Below are 18802 nucleotides of genomic sequence, written 5' to 3' on the forward strand. Positions count from 1 at the left end.
GAAATGCTCAAAGAAGACGCTACACAGTAGTACGCACGGAGGCTTGTGGAAGGAGCTAGAAACCCAGAGGCCAGTCACATGGCGGGGACCCCGTTTCTGTTGGTTTTACTGCCTGGACCCCCAGCTCTCCCAGGCCCTGGACCCACTCTTCCTGGGGGCGGGCTGGAAGGTGGGGCACAAGACAAGGCCCCAGGGGTGGCGCGTTTCCCCACGTGGTCCTCAGGCAGTGGCGGCCATGGGCAGTGGCGGCCATGGGCAGTGGTGGTGGTGTGGGAGGCGGGGGCCAGGGCACCAGGAAAGGGGCTCTTGGGGCCAGAGCACATGGGGGAAGGGGACAGAGAGGAGAGCCAAGGAAGGGTCTGAGTTTGTCGCCTGTTTTTAAATTGGGTTGTTTTTTATTTTTTTATTTTATTTTTTTAAAGATTTTTTATTTATTTATTTTTTTTAGAGAGGGAAGGGAGGGAGAAAGAGAGAGAGAGAGAAACATCAATGTGCGGTTGCTGGGGGTCATGGCCTGCAACCTAGGCATGTGTCCTGATTGGGAATCGAACCTGCGACACTCTGGTTCGCAGCCTGTGCTCAATCCACTGAGCTACGCCAGCCAGGGCTTTAAATTGGGTTGTCTTTTTAATGTTGATTTTCAGGAGTTATTTCCATGTTCTGGTTAAGGGTTCTCTGTCAGATATGTGTACTGTGATTAGTACTCAGCCCTGAGATGGCAGGCATCAATTAGCAGTACACTCTTTAAAAATGTGTCGAGTGAGGACTCTGTACACAGCGTGGAACACACTCCATGTATGCGGAGCTCTGGACCGGCTGGAACGAAGCCGTCGTGACAGACAGTGGGACAATGCACAGCACTGAGGGGGACGGGGGAAGGGGCAGGGAAGGGCTGACAGGGGTGATGAGCACATTCCATATCCTAACTAGAGTGGCCTCTGTCCAAATCCACTGAGATACACACCTAACAACTGTGCATTTTCTTACATGTAAATGAGACCTCGATGACTAAAGAAAAGGCAAAAAAAGTTAGGGTGCCACCCTGACATTACCAAAAAGTTATTTACTTCTGGTTCCAGCAATAATGTCAAAACCCCATAAACAGCACTTCCTCCTTACCTTCTGGTCAGTCATCCTGCACCAATGTCTGTACCCCCACTCCGCCCACACCCCCCCTCGGGGGTGAATTCCATCATAAAACACTTCAGGCCTATTAGAACTATCCACATCAAGGTCAAAACTTTTACTTCTAGATAGTTAACAGTATTACACAGAAATGGTATCAAACAGCCAAACATTCTTTACTTCATTTTTTTCTTCTTAAAACAAAGAGGAAATAATGCTGAAACTATACAATATCAGGACACGACATATGGGCGGACCAGCTGTGAGGAGGAGATGCTACCATTTGCTCCCTGAACTACTGCCCAGGGCTGTCTTCAAGATTAATGAGGTACTGGGGCAGGTCCTCTTTAGTGGGGGAGCCACTTGCGGCGGGTCATCCGGGCTCTTCGGGGCTCAGTAAATCCATGGGGCCGTGAGGCTGCCGTGACTGCACTACGGCAAAACGGCAGGCCTACACATTCACGTTCTGAGCATTAGGATTTTAAATATAAAGAACGGCGCCTTCGGAAGCACAATTCATACTTGACATGCACTTTAATTTATTCAAAAACAAACAGGAAGCTTTGAATCTGTGAGTTAAACAGAAAAGCTCTTCCTTCCTTCTAACGTGTGAGAGTTTACCGTTACACGAGATACCCCAGGACACAGAAACAAAGATACAGCTGCTGGCCTAGAGAAGCTCACACTTCAGTGAGAGAACCACACAAATAAATAATTTAAATGGATATGACAGGAGAATTTTAAGAATCTCCAAATCCCTGGTATCACAGAAACACCGGGACAGGGCACCTACTTCGGGGGGGGGGGGGGGGGGCCTGCTTGGGGAGGGCTGGGCACCAAGGTGACCCCTGGGAAGCACTGGGGCCAGAGCAGGGGGACCCTGGGTGGGTGTGGCGGTTGGCCAGGAGGGAGCGCCTAGGGACTGGGCACAGAGGGCTTGTGACAGAGGCGGGGACATTGTGACAGGCGGGGCCGGATGAAAGAAGGGGAAGGGGTCAGCCAAAGCACCTAAATGTGTGCATGACCCACTGACAGAGATGACAGTGTGGTGATGGCCAGAGGGAAGGGCGTTCAGGGGCTGGGTGGAGGTGGGCAAAGGGTGGGGAAAATGGGGACATCTGTAATAGTGTCAACAATAAAAATAAATTTCTAAGAAAGCTATTCAAGTGAGAGGTGCTGCCCTCCCAACCATAATCAGGAAACAAAGAAGATGAGGGCGCAAAGCATTCCCACAGTGACAGCGCCCCGGCCCGAGGTGGCAGTGAGCCTGGTCCTGCCCTTGACCGTGCCGCCACACAGGGCCGCGCCAGTAGACTGGGCTGCGCCGATGCCCGCCCGCCTCCTGCCACGGCGAGGACGAGAAGAGGAGGAGCCCCGATCCGAAGGGGTGAAGGTCATGGGAAGAGAAGCCAGACGGCTCGTGGTCTCTGTGCCTCCAGACCCACGCTGAGGACAACTCGCTCCCCGCCAGGCAGGCAGGCAGGCAGCCAGACAGACGGACACAGGGGACATCCTTCTCTCCCTCTGCCTGGATAACCCGGTGCATCTACACACAGAAACCAAATTCCGAATTGGGCATTTCAGTTAAATGGTAGTCCCTGAGAAAGCAGGAGGGGCAAATGAAAGAAATTCACTTCATAAAATGTTTACTCTTTTGGATGACCCCAGATTTGGAGGGAGGGGGGGCTGCTTTTCAGATGCCGTTGTTTTTACCGAACAGGAGAACTTACTGTTGATGTGATCGATGTAGTAGACGCCGATCTGAGGGTCGAACCCCGCTTCCCAGCCCCACGGCAGCTCATCCCCAACGCAGTCCGCAAACGACAGGGGCTTCGTCAACCTGCAGCGAGTCAGAAGAAAAACGCACATCAGACACGCAGCGGAACCCCAGCACGCACACCACACGCTGTGTCCGGGCTGCGGTTCATTTCGGTTGTTGGGTTTCTAGAGTTTGCACTGCTGTCTGAAATCTTAAAAACAAACAAACAAAAAACAACAAGGAGAAAATACAGAGATGAACATGCAAAAAAGTAAAAATGAGCCATAATATCCTTTTGAGCATTCACAGCTTAAGACCAGGAGATGAATTTATACGATGAATACATAAGGCCAGCTGAAATCAGGGAGGCCTCCGAGCGGAGAGTGGGAGGGCTGGGGTCTCGCCCTGTCAGCCCTGCAACCAAACAGCCACCCCGTTACAGAGAAAACCCGCCCCAGGATTCGCACCCTGGCACCGTGAAGTCACCACATCAGCACCTCTGTGTCGAGGCAGACGCCAGGCTGCGCCCACCTCAGGTCAGGGTGCTCTCGTTAGATTACTAAACACTCGATGGGGAGGCCGCTGAGCTCTTGAGAGGAGGGACCAACATCTTATTTGTATAAGCATCTTACACATGATCTTCATTCCACAAGATTTCTGATGGAGCCAAACAGACAACGTATTTCTATATCAGCGGGATACAGCAAGGTGAGAACCTTTGGAAACAGCCTCATGCATTCCTTTAAGCCCTAAGACGAATGGGAAACTACGGTTTCCTCAGCAGAGGACAGGGTTCACACTTAATCACGAGTTGATTTCCTCCCTCACTTCCTTCCCTTTTGCTCTGGCGAGTCCCCGCGGCTGTCGGAGCAGGCGGCCGCCACAGGGTAGAGCTGCCCAGCTGCAGAGTGGCCAGCGTCAGCTGACATGTGTTCTAATTCAGCGCGCTGGCACCCGCCACAGTGCCTACAGTTAAAGCCACCTGGGCTCCCTTCAGTCCGTGCAAACGGACGTCAACGATCGCATGGCTCAGCGGAAAAGCGGGTCACTCCCGGAGTCGCATCATTCATCAGAATAACGAACTGCGCCATCTACCCTCAGAATGCGGGGAGAACAACGTGAAATGGGGGAGACCCTTTCTTCCCAGGCCTGGCCTGCAACAGCCCTCCCCCGAGGACAGGAAAGACCGATGGAGGGAAGGAGGGAAGGGTCTTCCTTTCCCTCAGTCTCCCCTGAGCGCGAAGCCTGCTCTGAGGGCGGCTCCGGAGCTCTGGCCTGCAAAGCCAGTCCAGCAGATGGAAGGACAGCGGCCTGGCCACTGGCCCACTGGGAGGCCACCTCCGGGTGCCTCTGGCAGCGTCAGCTTCCTTCTCCAAGTGGGGACCACACCCCGGTCCTCTCCTTGCACCTTCACTGCCTCCCAAGATGAAGGGGAGGGTGAAAGGGGGCTTCTCTGGAACCGTGTGTAGGGCATGGCACGGAGCCAATCAACGCTAGTGACGGTTAATGCAAGCATGACACGTGACCTGTCTCGTGTGCTCCCCAGGGGAACCGAGTCAGGCAGCCCAGTGCAGAACGGCGGCTCTCCAAGCGGACCCTCACAGCCAGCAGCAGCAACACCCGGGGCCTGGTTAGAAACACCGCGTCACGGGGGGCCTGCAGAATCCCAAACCCGAGGGCCCAGCAGTGCGTGTCTCACCCAGCTCTCCGGGAAATTCTGGAGGACTTGCTGACCCCTGGCTTCAAAGTCAAGGACTTGAGATTCGGCATCAGAGGCCTGGGTCAGGTTGTAACCTTAACCCCCCCTGTTTCCCAATCTATTTTCTAAAAACGGGGGTGGGGTGGGGATGAAGTGTAAATGAGAACTAAACGATATAATGCCTGACAAATGGAAACCTTCCATATCCACAGGAGATGAGTAAAGTGAAACTCAGACATGTTAAACAACGTGCCCAAAGAAGGCGGCTTGCCATATTTATTCCGTAAACCTGGAGTCAATTTGAACTCCATCTGAGTTAAAAAAGAAAAAGAAAAAAGAGCTCTTAGAATCGTGCTCAAATTCCATGTTATATAAACCGGCCAGAAAAATCGCATTTTCTCTCGACAAAGGGTTCCCTTTCCCTAACTCCTTAGCTACGCTGCCTAAAAGGCACGTCTAAAAAAAAAGACAAATAAGAAGACCCAGAAACGGTAAGTTTAAGTGACAAAAGAGAGATGCTCTGCAAGTTAAATCCCGACACCGAACGAACACGCTTAATTGTGGCTACAATACGAGTAAATGTAACCCTGCAAACACCCGAAGTCGCGCAAGCTTCAGGACACGTGCTCTAATTACACGTTACGGAAACGCGACTACGCCTGGCAGCGATCCAGCTTTTCCCATTAATTGCACAGCGGTAATAAGCATTTTATTACCTGTCACCGTTCTAAGGCTAGAATTACATCTCGAAGATACGTGCGGTTGTGAACCCGGTTAAAAATTCAGACGGCTTCCGTTCCTGGAAAGTTTCACATCAAACTTGCTCTGCACGGTCACTTCCAAAGTCAGTTTAATACATTTCTTTTCTCCACACCTTCTCATTAAGTAAACCCATTAAGTAAAGAGATAAAAAGTTTCAAAACTTTAGGGTTTAATTCTGATCCAAATCATGAGCTACAAATGGAAGGGCATTCTCAAGCACCAAACACAAGTCAGCACTCAGTTATGCTTTATCCTGACGCAGGGGACAAATTCGATATTGCCGTGATATATACTCAGGAGAAACACAACCAAAAGAAATAGCAGATGTATTCCAAAATGAAAAACAACATGAATGAGAACAAACACAGCAGACAGAGTGAGCAGAAATGTTGATTAGCTGCTAAATTTCTTCCTCTTGTTTTGCACAAACAGTCTCGGAACTATTCCATCTTCCTTTGATGTTCAGGGAGTAAAAATGGCTGGAGTTTGTTTTTATTGGTTTCCCACAAAGCAGCAACATCCTGCAAAAAGTCTAAAGTTAACAAGAGTCTCCCTGCAAAATTCCAGAGATTACTCTTTGCTTAAAAAAGTCTTCTTTTGCACCGTGACTGATGTAAGGAAAATGGTAATTCACTGAGGCTCTTTGCCAAAGTTTATGTATAAAATTCGAACTTTGCCTGGCATTTCCTCTCTTTCCGGGCACTGTATCAATCTTTTTTACACACTCTGTTGTTTAATGTTTATTGTCACATCACAGATACTTGTCCTGTGACATGAGATGCCACACACACACACACACACACACAATTTACTCTTTGTAATTACACGATGGTGAATACTACGTGTGGGCAAGCACAAATTCAGAAAAGCTGAGTTTGTACTATTTGCACTACATGAAAAAGCACTTAACCAGGAGAAGCCATTTGCAGGTTAATAAAACTCTTGCCACAATTCAACCGTCCTACATGCTTGGTTTAGCGTGAATGTGAAAGGTCTTATCAGTTGCTTTTACTTGGTAGCATCTTGCTGTCACTGTTTAGCCAATTCAGCCCCGAAGTTCAAGGTCATACTGTCACCTGATTACTATGGAATTTGCCCACACGGTAGGATGTGGTTCACTATTTGAATTTTAATGGGAGAGGAAAATACTAGAACTCTTTCCACAGTTCTGGAAGAACTTTAATTTATAAGGATGTTGACAAGTCCCTCCCAAACAACTTCTGTGCGTGTCCATCACTGCCGTAGCCAGGGGAACCGGCAACGCCAAGGAACGGAAGAGGGGGAAGAAGAGGAAAGAGAGAGGAGTGGCAGCACTGAGAAAACGGCCTTTTAGAGAAGTGGTGCAAACCAGGGTAACAGGGTTAGCTCCGAGTCTCACAGGGAATTAACTCTTCCAGAGGAATCATACTACACAGAACTGCCGGCCGGGAAAGGCCCGCAGCACAGCACAGTGGTGGGCCAAGGAGGAGCCTGCCCCCCAAGACTCAAAGGATGCCCCAGTGTCCCACAGCTGCTAAGCAGTGTCACCGGTTGTCTAACCAGGCTCCTCGGGGTCACGTCATCTGTGTTGGCCCCAGACCTGGTCCTCCTATAGCTTTCCCCCGCTGGTGCCAAAGAACTACTGAAGTCCCTCTTCCACGTGGCGGGCTGTCAGATTGTGAGCACAGCGATCTTCTCTCCCGAGCCTGCCCTCCTCGGACCCGATGTCCTGTCCCCATCACCGTCCCTCACGTCCCTCCTCCACTCAGACGCCTGCCCATCTCCTGCCCTTCGCCCACTCCGTGTCCCCCTGCCCCGCCACCTCTCCCCATCAACTGCTCTCGAGTAGTCCTCAGGCAGCGCCTGTCTTCTCTCTCTCTCATCCCACAGAGCACTCAACGCCCCCCACCCCAAAAAGTCTTTCCTCAGCTCGTCTGGCTCTTCCTTTCTCCCATTCATTCCTCACGCTCACTCATCCCGACCTGGAGGTTTTAATCTGGAGGGCCTTAGCAGGCCTGCCCAAATCTCCCCAAAGCCACCAACCTAATCCCATGGTTCCTCCCGACCGGGCTTCCGACAGGCAGTATCTGTGGGTGACTCACCTTCGTACCGGCACCTCGCTCATGCTGTTGACGGGGGGACCCGGATATACTATTTACAAAAATGTCGATGCTTACGATATTCTAGGTAGAAAGGTCAATTTTCACATAGAGCAATTATGCTACTCATGAAAACATTTACTGAGTATTGACCACAGACCACACACGCTCCCATACACACCGACATGTAAGAGAAATCCTCGTAAAACTCTGCAAAGCAGATGCAGTTATTCCACCGTTAGACTGGCCCATGCAGGGAGCAAAGCTTATCCGCAATCAAGTAAACACGTGGTTACGGGACACACGCCCCTCTCTCGTGCACACTCATCGCTTCTGGCCCTGGAGTTCGCTGGGCGGTGTATGGCTGTCACAGTCGTCATGAGAACACATGGGCCTCCCCACCACTACACTGCTGGGATGTGAGTGTCCTTCCCTTTCCAAAAGAAGTGGCAAGCAAGGGTCCCTTTAATAAGCTCTGGAGGGAGGGGACGGGAGGGGCCCGGGCTTGAGGATGACCCCTGGCCGCTGCCAGAAGCGTCTCTCCTCCAACGGTAACGGCCGCCCGCGGGGCTACACAGGCCTTCACACCCACCCTTCCCCACTGGCCCCGGGGAAGGAGGGAGGGAGGCCCGGCCGCAGACAAGAGGAAAAACCCTATGAAGAACGCAACTCCTGAATGCTTTGGAGACTCAAGCAAAGATCAAAAGTAGCCTTGAAAAAGACTTCCCTTTTTTGACACGATTTGTAGACTGAGTAGCAACTTCTGAGTAAAACTATATGATGTATACACATGATTCTTAAACGGGAGGCTATAAAATGATTTAACCCAATTGTCTGGCTATTTTAGGTTCGATCCCCAGTCAGGGCGTGTGCAAGGGGCAGCCAATTGATGTTTCTCTCTTTCTCTCTCCCCACCCCTTCTTCTCTCTCTAAAATCAATAAACATATCCTCGGGTGAGAATATATATATATACACACATACATATGTGTGTATATATATATAGTCTGGCTACTTTAGCTTAAAAAAGTTGCTGCTAATAAAGCCACAGTTGTGGATGACACCTCCCGCCAGCTCTTTAACACTAAGGTGGACTTGAACACCTCGATCCAGCGTCGTGGTGCCCGAGGCTCAGGCGCACCCGCCTCATCTGGAAGCCGTATTGAAAAGGGTGGTTGGGCCCTGGCTGGTGTGGCTCAGTGGACTGAGCGCCGGCCTGCGAACCAAAGGTAGGGAGAGATACCCACAGAGTTTCGGACTCAGCAGATCAGCCAGGAAACCTGAGAATGTGCATTTCTAGCAAGTCCCCAAGTGACACTGGTGCAGGTGGTCCCTGGCCGGGCCCTGGACCACACTGTGAGGGCCGCGGGCTAAAAGGCACGGATTTCAGCTCAGATCCACCCAGGTGATGGAGAAACGGAAAACAAACTCAGTTTAACAGTGACACTGGATGCAAAAGCCCGTGCTTCGGAAATCTATTGTAAGAACTATGAAATGTTTAGATAAAATTTATGGCTTGATAATGCCCAGATCTGGGCAGCTTCATTACATTTTAAATAAACACTTTTCCCTTCAAAAGACATTTAAATAATCTTAAAATAAGTTTTTCAAATTAAGGCTTTTTCCCCCGCTTTTCATTTTCTCAACCGCATCACAGTATGGGCAACAGCAACAAGTGCCCGATACCACCGGCCGTCAGGGGAACAGGGAAACACAGACGGAGACCACCACGAGGCCGCAGTTCCCACTGCTGCCTGCAATGGAAGCCCAGCACACAGCGGGCGTGGGGGCGGGCGTGGAAAAGTGGGACCCCTGCCCGTGGCCGGAGAGAACGTGAGCCGGTGCGGCTTTCTTTGCAGAAAACAGTCCGGCAGCTCCTCAACAACGTAAACGCAGAACCACTGCACGACCCCACACCTCGACTCCTCAAACACCTGAAAGAACTGAGAACAGGAACCCAAACGAGGACATGCACACGCGTGCTCATGGCGGCACCATTCACAACCGCCGAAACATGGCAACCGCTCCCACTTTTACCCGTGGGCGCATGGGTGAACAAAGCATGGCCTACACAGGCAACGGGACATTCCTCAGCCCCTGGCTGCAGTGGGGACGGACCTCCAAAACATTACACACGCTAAGCGAGACACACGCTGTCACAGACAGTGTGACTCCCTGCACATGAACTACCCGGTACAGATAAATCCAGGAGGACAGTAGAGCAGTGGTGGCCAGGGGCGAGAGAGCGGGGCAAATGGAGGGAGACCACGTGATGGGCAATGCGATGGAGACGCGTTGGAACTAGCTAGATAGAGGTGGTGGTCACACAGCTTTGGGAATATACCACGTGTCACCGAATTGTTTACTTCCAAATGCTTCATTTTATGTTATGCAAATTTCACCTCACTAAACTGTCTTTTTTAAAAAAATAGTAACAAGTTAAAACAATGCCAAGATTCCAAGTGAATGAAATATTTCCGCAAGAGAAAGCAAAATAATAAAAATACGGGGAAATGTTCAACTTCACTAAAATTAAGAGAAACGCCAAATAAAACAATAATCGGGCTTAATTTTAAGCCTACTAGACTATCAAGTTTTGTTTTTGTTTTGTTTTAATAATGATGAAACTGTTCTGGGGCGGATGGGAGTAATCAGATACTTTCATTTATTGCTGGTGATTTTGTAACCCGACCCAATCCGTTTAAGAAACGATTTGGCAATATTAAAAGCCATTCAAATGTTGGTTCCACTTAACCTGGGAGTGCTGTTCTCATACAGTGCTCTTGAGTGCTGTCCCACGTGGCACCCCCACAAAGCCTCTGTGGCCGCCCAAGGCATCCGGCCACACTGCTGTCTCTCCCAGCAACCGGCCTGCAAGCCTCTCCAGGTCACAGCCCGGGCTCCGTCCATCCCCTGCGTCTCCAGCACGATGCTGGCCCCACCAACAGTTAGCACGTAACCCACGTTGACCGAGTGGATGCGCATCCGAAAGGAGGGCAGCAATGAAAACCACTGTATTATAGAAGGATCGTCATTTTTTTAAAAATTCTATTTATATATACATGTCATGGTAAGTGTGTTTACCAAAAACAAGATGAAGGGATAGTTGATGAATGTGTTTCCTGACAATGGGCAAGACAGGAGAGAGATCTTGAGACCTATAATATTTTAGTTTATTATGATTACATTTAAGTGTCATAAATGAATAGCTAAATAGAAAAGAGATTCTTAGTTACGAAGAGGTAAGAGGACGTATCTCAGGTGTTTCACTGATTCAGCAAGTGTTTTTTAAAAAAATGACTTACCCTGCAGAACAAAACAGGGCGGTCTGCAAACACTTCAACCTTCACCGCTTGCTCTTCTCTCCCAAGTGCCAAGGAATGTTTGCTTGTTGGATCATTCGGTTTTGGAACATAGTTTGAGAGTTTAGCTGGATGTGCCAGCAGAGAAGGCAGGAGTGTCTGAGAGAGGAACCGGGCTGAAAAGAGCATTGTCTAAACAAGCAAACAAACAAACAAACAAACATTCACCAAGACCTTCTCATTCTTCGGCCTGGAGCTCAAACGACACACAGCCGGCATGGATTCCATCCCAGATGCAGGTGTTCAAGGCCCGGGACTGGAAGAGACCTGAGTGTTGACTCCCTTGGGTCAGGGCGCTCCAGTCACAATGGGCTCTGGGTGGACAGAACCTTGTTACATGCAGCCTCTCTCTTAATGAGGTCAATCAAAATGTAAGGAGCCGGGGAGATGACTGTTTGATGCCCACAACCTTATTACATAGGGATAACCCCAGCGACCTCTCTTTCATTCGGGCTACGCTTTTCTTAAGTAAACATATTCGTATAAGCACTGGTGCACAAATACCGTTGAGCCCATTTTTGCAAGAATGGTATAAACCACATAAACTATACATATACTGTAGTTTTGAGTCTTGCTTCAAAAGATACAAGCCCTACATTCTCCTTATGAAGAATACGTAAAATAGGATAAACTATTAGTGAAGTCCCTCCTCCATTCTCCTATCGAATGATATATAGTCTACTATTGTGGTATCTCCAGTCGCCTATAAATTCACATACTTTACAAAACATACAAACAGGTTCCTAATCCGTTTGGAATACAAGTTAGAAACCTTTCAACATCTTCTAACATCTACATACACAGCAGACTACAGCCCGCCATACAAGTAAATCGTCAATCCACAGACATTAGTTTCAACTTCCTTCTAGAGAAACCAGTGCTTCCATGAACACGCTTGCAAATGTTTTCGTCTGTGCAAGTATTTTTTAGAATAATTTCAGTGTCGCAGGTTCGATTCCCAGCTAGGGTACATGCCTGGGTTGCAGGCCATAACCACCAGCAACCACACATTGATGTTTCTCTCTCTATCTCCCTCCCTTCCCTCTCTAAAAATAAATAAATAAAACCTTAAAAAAAAAAAAAAGAGTTCCATTTTGAAAAAAAAAAATAATTTCTAGGCAGTGAGTTAGCAAATATATACACTTTTTAAGTTGAAAATCGTCAGCAGGCATCAGGGAGATGATAAAGATGCATGCGCATTTGAATGTTTAATTCTGAGTGATATTCCCCTCCCCACACATGGGCTTTAGCAATGAGCTTGCTCCTCCGCCACGTGACGGCACAGACCGCCCGCCCGCCCGCATCCCAGCAGCCCTCAGCACTGCCCCCTGGCGAGAGGCCAGCTAATCGTTAAGAGTGAAGGGCGCGGTTTTTCTGTGTGTTACTTGCTTCTTTTGTGCATTGTCCTTTTAAAAGTTGGGTGGTTTGTTCTTATAATTGATTTGTAGCAACTGTCAATACGCTTTGTTACTAATCCTCTGTCAAGTGCAAATATTTTTTTTCCCAAGGATATTACTTATTCATGAGCTCTGCTTCTGCTGAGTAAAAGATAATATTTAAAAGTGTTAGGAAAACTGGAGAGCCAGTTAGGGGATAAAAGCTGGATCCTAACTCTTCCTTACAACAAATTTAATTCCAGTTAAGTCAAAAGAATTGCACGTGATAAATGAAGCTGACTGAAGTATGCAACCTGCTAGAAGCAAAGATACACAAGAATTCTTGATGAATTCTGGGATCCATTCCCCAGCCCTGAGTTTCAAACTGTAGCCATGCAACACTTGCCATTGAAAATAAATACAGCGAAGGCAAAATTATATGATAAAATTACAGTGAATTGCTAGCAAGTGCTTACTCTCTTTGTTACAAAGGCAATTAGTAAGTATTAGAAAGTTGTCAAAGACTTATTAGCATTAGCCTTTCTCTTTGATCTGGTCAGAAGAGTTGAAAGAAAAGTAAAATAGCAAAAAAAACCCCATGATTAAAAATTACTTAATGTGGCCCTGGCTGGAGTAGCTCAGTGGATTGAGCATGGGCTGTGAACCAGAGTGTCCCAGGTTCGATTCCCAGTCAGGGTACATGCCTGGGTTGCAGGCCACGGCCCCCAGCAACTGCACATTGATGTTTCTCTCTCTCTCTCTTTCTCCCTCCCTTCCATCTCTAGAAATAAATAAATAAAATCTTTTTAAAAAGTTACTTAATGTGGTGTCCCTGCCGCACCACACCCATATCAGAAAACACGGTCCGAGCCCACGGAAGTCCGCAGCAGGACTGGTGTAACCAGGACCGATTTTACTTTAGGAAAGCGAACCTGACCGCGGTGCACTGGCGGGACCAGAGCGGGTCTCAGAGGGTGCCCCCCACTCGCGCCCCCCCCCACGCTATCAGCATCAGCCCCAGCATCCCCTCCCAACGGGTGAGCGCCGCAGACTTCTGAACGCGGTGGCAGCGAGGAGGCCCGCGGGAAAGGAGGCCCTGCCAGGGCCCGGGGCTGCTGCCCCGGAGGAGCGAGGCTGCTAGTTTGCAGAGCGCTCCCAGCCGCCGGGTGTTCAATTGTCGAAGCGGGACAACGGATAACGAGAAGTCAGACAAGGCGCCCAGGCCGACCCAGGGCACCGAGGAGCCCACTACGGCTCTCCGGTTTAGTGGTTTCCGATGAGCGCGGCGGTGCCAGCGCAGGTCAGCAGAACTATCGGGAGTCATCAATTACCTTTAAAACAGGTTGTGTGTGAGGTGCCGGGGGACACGCAGGGAAAACGCTGGAAAGCAGCGGATGGCTGAGATGAATGAGCCAGGCAAGGCCTTGGGACGTGCCCGCACTTAAGGGGACGAAGGATAAAACAGTGAGGATGCTTAGAAAACCAAATTCAACTACAACAACAACAACAAAGTCAGTTTCTCTCTCTCTCTCCATTCCTGCCAGGAGGGAGCCATCATCCAGCTACTGCGATCAAACCTCCACTGATTCCCGCGGCCGGCCGACCTGTCCGCCGGGTGAGCGCAGTCTCGGGGACCGGATGCCTCCGCCGCGCATCGGCAGGAGAGTCACAGCGCAGCGGAGGGTGGGAGGGCGCTGGGACTCCAAGTGGACCCCGGGAACGCAGGGCGTTGGGCTCCCTGAGTGCAAGCACCCGTTTTCTACCCTGCACCCCGAGAAACTCCCCATCTGTTAACAGCAACCTAACAGGGATTCGGAGGTCAGGGCACCCGGCTGGCCTGGCGGAGTCTCCTTCCCTTCCCTTCCCTGGTCACCTGGTTTGCTCTCCTGCTCCCCGGGACCACGGGGAGCCCTACCGGGTGTGCTGGAGTTACCCCAAACTACTTAAAAAAACAGTATTACTGAAGCTGAATTTATGTACCATAACATTTGCCCATTATTTACTAAAAATCAGACATTTTTAGTCAACTTACAGAGTTAAAACCACTATACCGTCTAGGCTGAGCATATTCCTATCACCCCAGAAAGACCCCCACCCCCACCCCCCACCCGGTGCCCACCTGCGGCCACCCCGCCCCCACCCCGGGGAGGCAGCCACTTGTCTCCTCTCGGTGCACACGGATCCCGGACGTTCCATGCGGACGGAATGCTGCAGCTCGCGGCTCCTGGGCCCGGCCTCGCTCGGGTGGCGCAGTGTTTCTGCCGTGCGTCCGCGTGGTTCCGAACCTCTTTCTGCCTCAACAGTGTTCTCTCGTATGGATGTGGCAGGTTCTGTTTATCCCTTCCCTGGCTTATAGACAAGTCGGGCCGCTTCTGCTTCTCGCTGCCTCAAACACTGCGGCTACGGACCGCCGACTGCGCGCTCGGTGGGAAAGGCGCGTTTCACGGCCCACACATAGCGTCAGAGAAGAAACGCCCGCAGGAACCCCCAGGCGCCCTCGTTAACCCCAGGAATCCACGGGCGGAGGGAGATGGCAGAGGGCGGGAATACCACCTCTCAGCCCAGGAGCGGGCCCTGCGCACCCAGGGCTGACCCCACCCACCACCTGCTGCAGAGCCTGCCGAGAACGAGCCCCCGGGAGGGAACGGACCCGCAGCCTGACGGACAGGCAGCAGAACGTGCCTTGACGCGCGCCAATGCCTCTCCCTGGAACACCTCTCCGGCCACCTCCCAGGTGTGCAGGTCCCCTCCCAGCTGCTCCCCAAGATTCGACTTCCTCAAAGGAAAGCAGGCCTCTCCAGGCTGCCACCATGAAATGGCCCCAGACGCACTTTGCTTCTGGAGGCGTTTTCCTGTTCACATCGGTCACTTCCACAGTTTCCATTCTTGAGCCGACACTCTGTTCGGTTCATCGGGTTCCTCCTGCCCTGTCATCTCTGTATTCTAGGCGCACCGCGTGGTACTCGGTGCCCCGAGGACGGCTGTAGGGGAAATCTACAGCTGGTGGCTTCCAGCCAGGCGCCCTGTGGAGAGCCAGGCCACTCAGGGCCAACACCTACCTGGTCACCTACTGTCTGAGAGCCAAGACAGTCGGAGCTCTGATGAAACACGACTCTTAACCCCCTCGCCCCCACCCTCCTTCCCCCCCAGCCCCACCCTTCCCCAGGCTACCCCACCTTGGAAAATGGCACCATCATCCTCCCAGACAGACACTCAAGTCACTCAGCCCGGGAGGCATTAATCCTGGACGCTTCCCCTCCATCCCACCCACAACGCCTGATCCGTAGTGACCCCTGCAGGCTCCACGCCCAGTCCCCAGCCGGGACCCGCACGGCCTCCCCTGCAGCCAGGCCCTCATCCACCGACCAGCACCCCCGCCTGGGCTGCACCCTGACTTCCCCACGGGTGGCCGTGTTTTTCTGCGCCTTCTTCAACCCTTCTCCACCCAGCAGCTGAGTGTCTCTGGGAAAAACTTCCTAAATCTCTCCTTTCTATATAAAAGTTTAGTTAGAAACTACATGGATCCGTCCTGCTTGTAAAATACTAAAACATTGCCAGTAACACGGAGTTGGCTTCCCTTCGGCCACCAGCTGTCACCCCAGAACCCACACTCTCCTCTGCAAAGAGAGACGTTTGTCTGGAAGTCCCTGTGGTCTGCAGGCCGCCTGTTCACGCGAGGCAGAGCCCACGATGCACAGGTCTCCCTAAAGGAATCACTGTCTGTCCCACCCGCCAGCGGACTACTTCCTGGGCGTTATTTTCATGTCACATTTCTCTCGTTTACTGCTACCGTCTTTCTTCCTCCCACCCCACAGCCCGTGCTGCGCACCTCCGTGGTCCTCAGTGCCTCGCACGAGGGCTGGTGCTCAGTGACCTGTGTGCAAAGAAGGCACTTTCTGTCGACCACCGCGTCTGTGCCGACGACCCGTCAGCCTGTCAATCATCCTCCGGGGAAGGAAGTGCCCCAGCCTGGTCCGGAGCACAGGTAACACCCGAACCAAAAGAATCCCAGGTTTTGTTTTAAACAGAGCTCAAGGGTTGGCATTTCAAGAATGGAATCTCAGAACAGGAGGAACTCCTCCTGAGCGGTGTGAGGAAGGGCGCGGACAGGCCACAGATCAGTTCCACGCCTCGCGTGTATGCTTTGCTAATGAACACGGGACTGGAGCCTGCCAGCTGACGGGAGGACTTCTCTCCTTGGGCGCCGTTTCCTGGTGTTCTCCAGCCCCGGGCTTCCTCGGGCGGGGCGGCTCCAGGGCCTCCGGGCACTAACGCAGACGTACGGAATGCGAGGAATGCCTGATAACCATAATGACCCCAGGTCAGGCCTTAGTCAGAAGCAGAAATGCGTGCCCTTTGAGCTCCGACTCCGATTCAGCTGGGAGCCAACCCAAGTCCTGGGGCTGACGAGGGCAGAGGGTGCACGGAGAAGTGGGGTGGGCTGGGGAAGGCTCTAAACACAGCTCTTTATCACTGTGAAGGTAAATACTGTTTTTTTAAAATCAAAAATGTCAATGAACTGCAATTGGAAAGCACTGCTTGGTTACCTTTCAGATTAGGAGCACCTGAGTTAGAAAAACAAGCCATTAAAATTGCTGGGTAAAATAACGTCCATCCCAAGGCCCCCTATACCTTCCCTGCCATCTCCTCATCGGGGCCTCATCCTGAGCTATTCATCCAGTTCTGTAGGTGCTGGTGCTGGTCGGGGTTGGTTCTGCCTTCCTGAGGCCGCCGTTCCAGAAGGACAGAGGGACACAGGGGACTGGAACACACGGGGTCGACGCCGGGGACAAAACACACGCGATCTGCACGACAGCGGCGCGTGGGGACCGTGCGCACAGTGTGCCTGCACCAGGGAGAGCGGTCGCCCGTCTGAACGGCCACCGGGCTCGGGAGCCTCGACCTCTGCTGAGTCTGGGGGCCCTGGGAGGAGGTTTAGAACTCTCACGGCAAGCTGGGGACAGGGACAGAGAGCGTTAAACCGATGGGAAAAAAGAGGGAGTTCCTAGCCCTGGCTGGCGTAGCTCAGTGGATTGAGTGCAGGCTGTGAACCAAAGTGTCGCAGGTTCGATTCCCAGTCAGGGCACATGCCTGGGTTTCAGGCCATGGCCCCCAGCAACCGCACATTGATGTTTCTCTCTCTCTCTCTATCTCCCTCCCTTCCCTCTCTAAAAATAAATAAGTAAAATAAAAAAAAAGAGGCAGTTCCTAATTACAGAGGAAACCAAAGGGCAGTCAGTTATAGAACTCGAGATTGGTCGTCCAGAGGAATCCTGACTCCTTTACAAGGTGAGGCTCTCAGGTGGCGGGGGATGGGGAGTGAGGGCTCCCGGGGAGGGCCCCAGGAAGGGCTGAGTCCTCACCCAAGTGGGAGGTCAATGCTCGATACCCACAACTGAAGAAACACACACGCATGTGGCTTAATGCACAGAAGCCAATACTGAAAGGAGCCATTTGATGTGTAAGTGCGGCGGGCTGTCGGGAGGAGGGGCGGGTCAGGAGCCCCCTCTTCTCTCTCGGGAACCTATTTTGTGTTTATGGATCCTCTACAGATACAACTTGGGTTAAATCAAGTTGTCAAATCCCCCATAAGTTTCCAATTTTAATTTCAAAAGTCAGAAAACTTTCTCTGCTGTCTCTATGTACTGGTTCAGATTTATCCCTAAAAAAAAAATCTCGTAAACTTTCAAAGTCACCCTTGCTCAGAGCTCACGGAAAGTGCACTTCCTGGTCCTCGAAAGCACGCAACCTAACAAAGGGAAGACATTACCAGTGTAGTCTTTTAGCCTGAACCGAGTTGCAGTGAACCTTAAATAAGGTTGAAAATAGAATAAATATGACACCTTCTTCTTCTGCCTCTTATCTAGAAGCCCCTGTTACATCCAGAGACACCGGCAGGTAAGAAGGTGCATGCACGAAAGTATGCAGTCAGGTGTTCAAGCACAAAAGAAAAGCTGTTCTTCTCGTTCTTGCACCCCCGGCCCGGGCTGGAAGAGGCCGCAGTGCAGTTGCAGAGCTGAAGCGCATGCAGAGACTCACACACGGCTGCCTGTGCTGGGAGCCCTGCGCAGGGCGCCGAGACGGCACCTGGCTGCCTGCGAATGACGGGGAGCACGCTGAGCGCTCATCGGCTACCTTCTCTCTCCATTTCGTAGCTCAGAAAGACTGGCCTTTGATGACACTGCTCTTCTAAGATGTCACAACACTATGACCATTTCTCTGCCCAATTATTTCTCGAGTGCCCTCAATAAACAGAAATAAAGTAAGTATACGTGAAAAGTTACGTCCACAAAATGCGGTTCGACATCCCAGGCGCCACCTGGCCCCCCTCTGCGCCCTGGACGGCACTCACCAGGCCCCGGGCTGCTCATGAGTGCCTCCCTCTCACACCCCCACACCCATCACACCACCTTCCCCAGGGTTCCTGTGCCAGGGCCGCGGGGCTGAGACGCTGGCCCGCACACAGCGCCCCTGCTTGTCAGCCATCTGCGGGTCACACTCACGGGAGGCACCCAGCGTTTCCTTTCTGTGCTCTCTGGGCCTGTGCCCCTGGGGCTCCGTGTCTGCCTCCCGACTCGGAGGTCTGAAGGCAGAGGAGGGTCGGAGAGGGTTCACGACATCCTGGCGTGCACAGCCTTCTCTG

The 18802-nt window shown here is 51.5% G+C and overlaps 1 protein-coding gene across 1 annotated transcript in view; it reads right to left on the bottom strand.

Moving 5' to 3' along the window:
- WWC2 (WW and C2 domain containing 2) overlaps positions 1–18802 on the bottom strand; it is a 133333-nt gene that overhangs the window by 63024 nt on the left and 51507 nt on the right. The window contains exon 2 of the mRNA XM_028527019.2: positions 2856–2965. Within this exon, the coding sequence (XP_028382820.1) occupies positions 2856–2965 (110 nt within the window). The remainder of the gene's footprint in view (positions 1–2855; positions 2966–18802) is intronic.

This window comes from Phyllostomus discolor, chromosome 11 (genome assembly GCF_004126475.2).
Source record: "Phyllostomus discolor isolate MPI-MPIP mPhyDis1 chromosome 11, mPhyDis1.pri.v3, whole genome shotgun sequence".
Lineage (NCBI taxonomy): Eukaryota > Metazoa > Chordata > Mammalia > Chiroptera > Phyllostomidae > Phyllostomus > Phyllostomus discolor.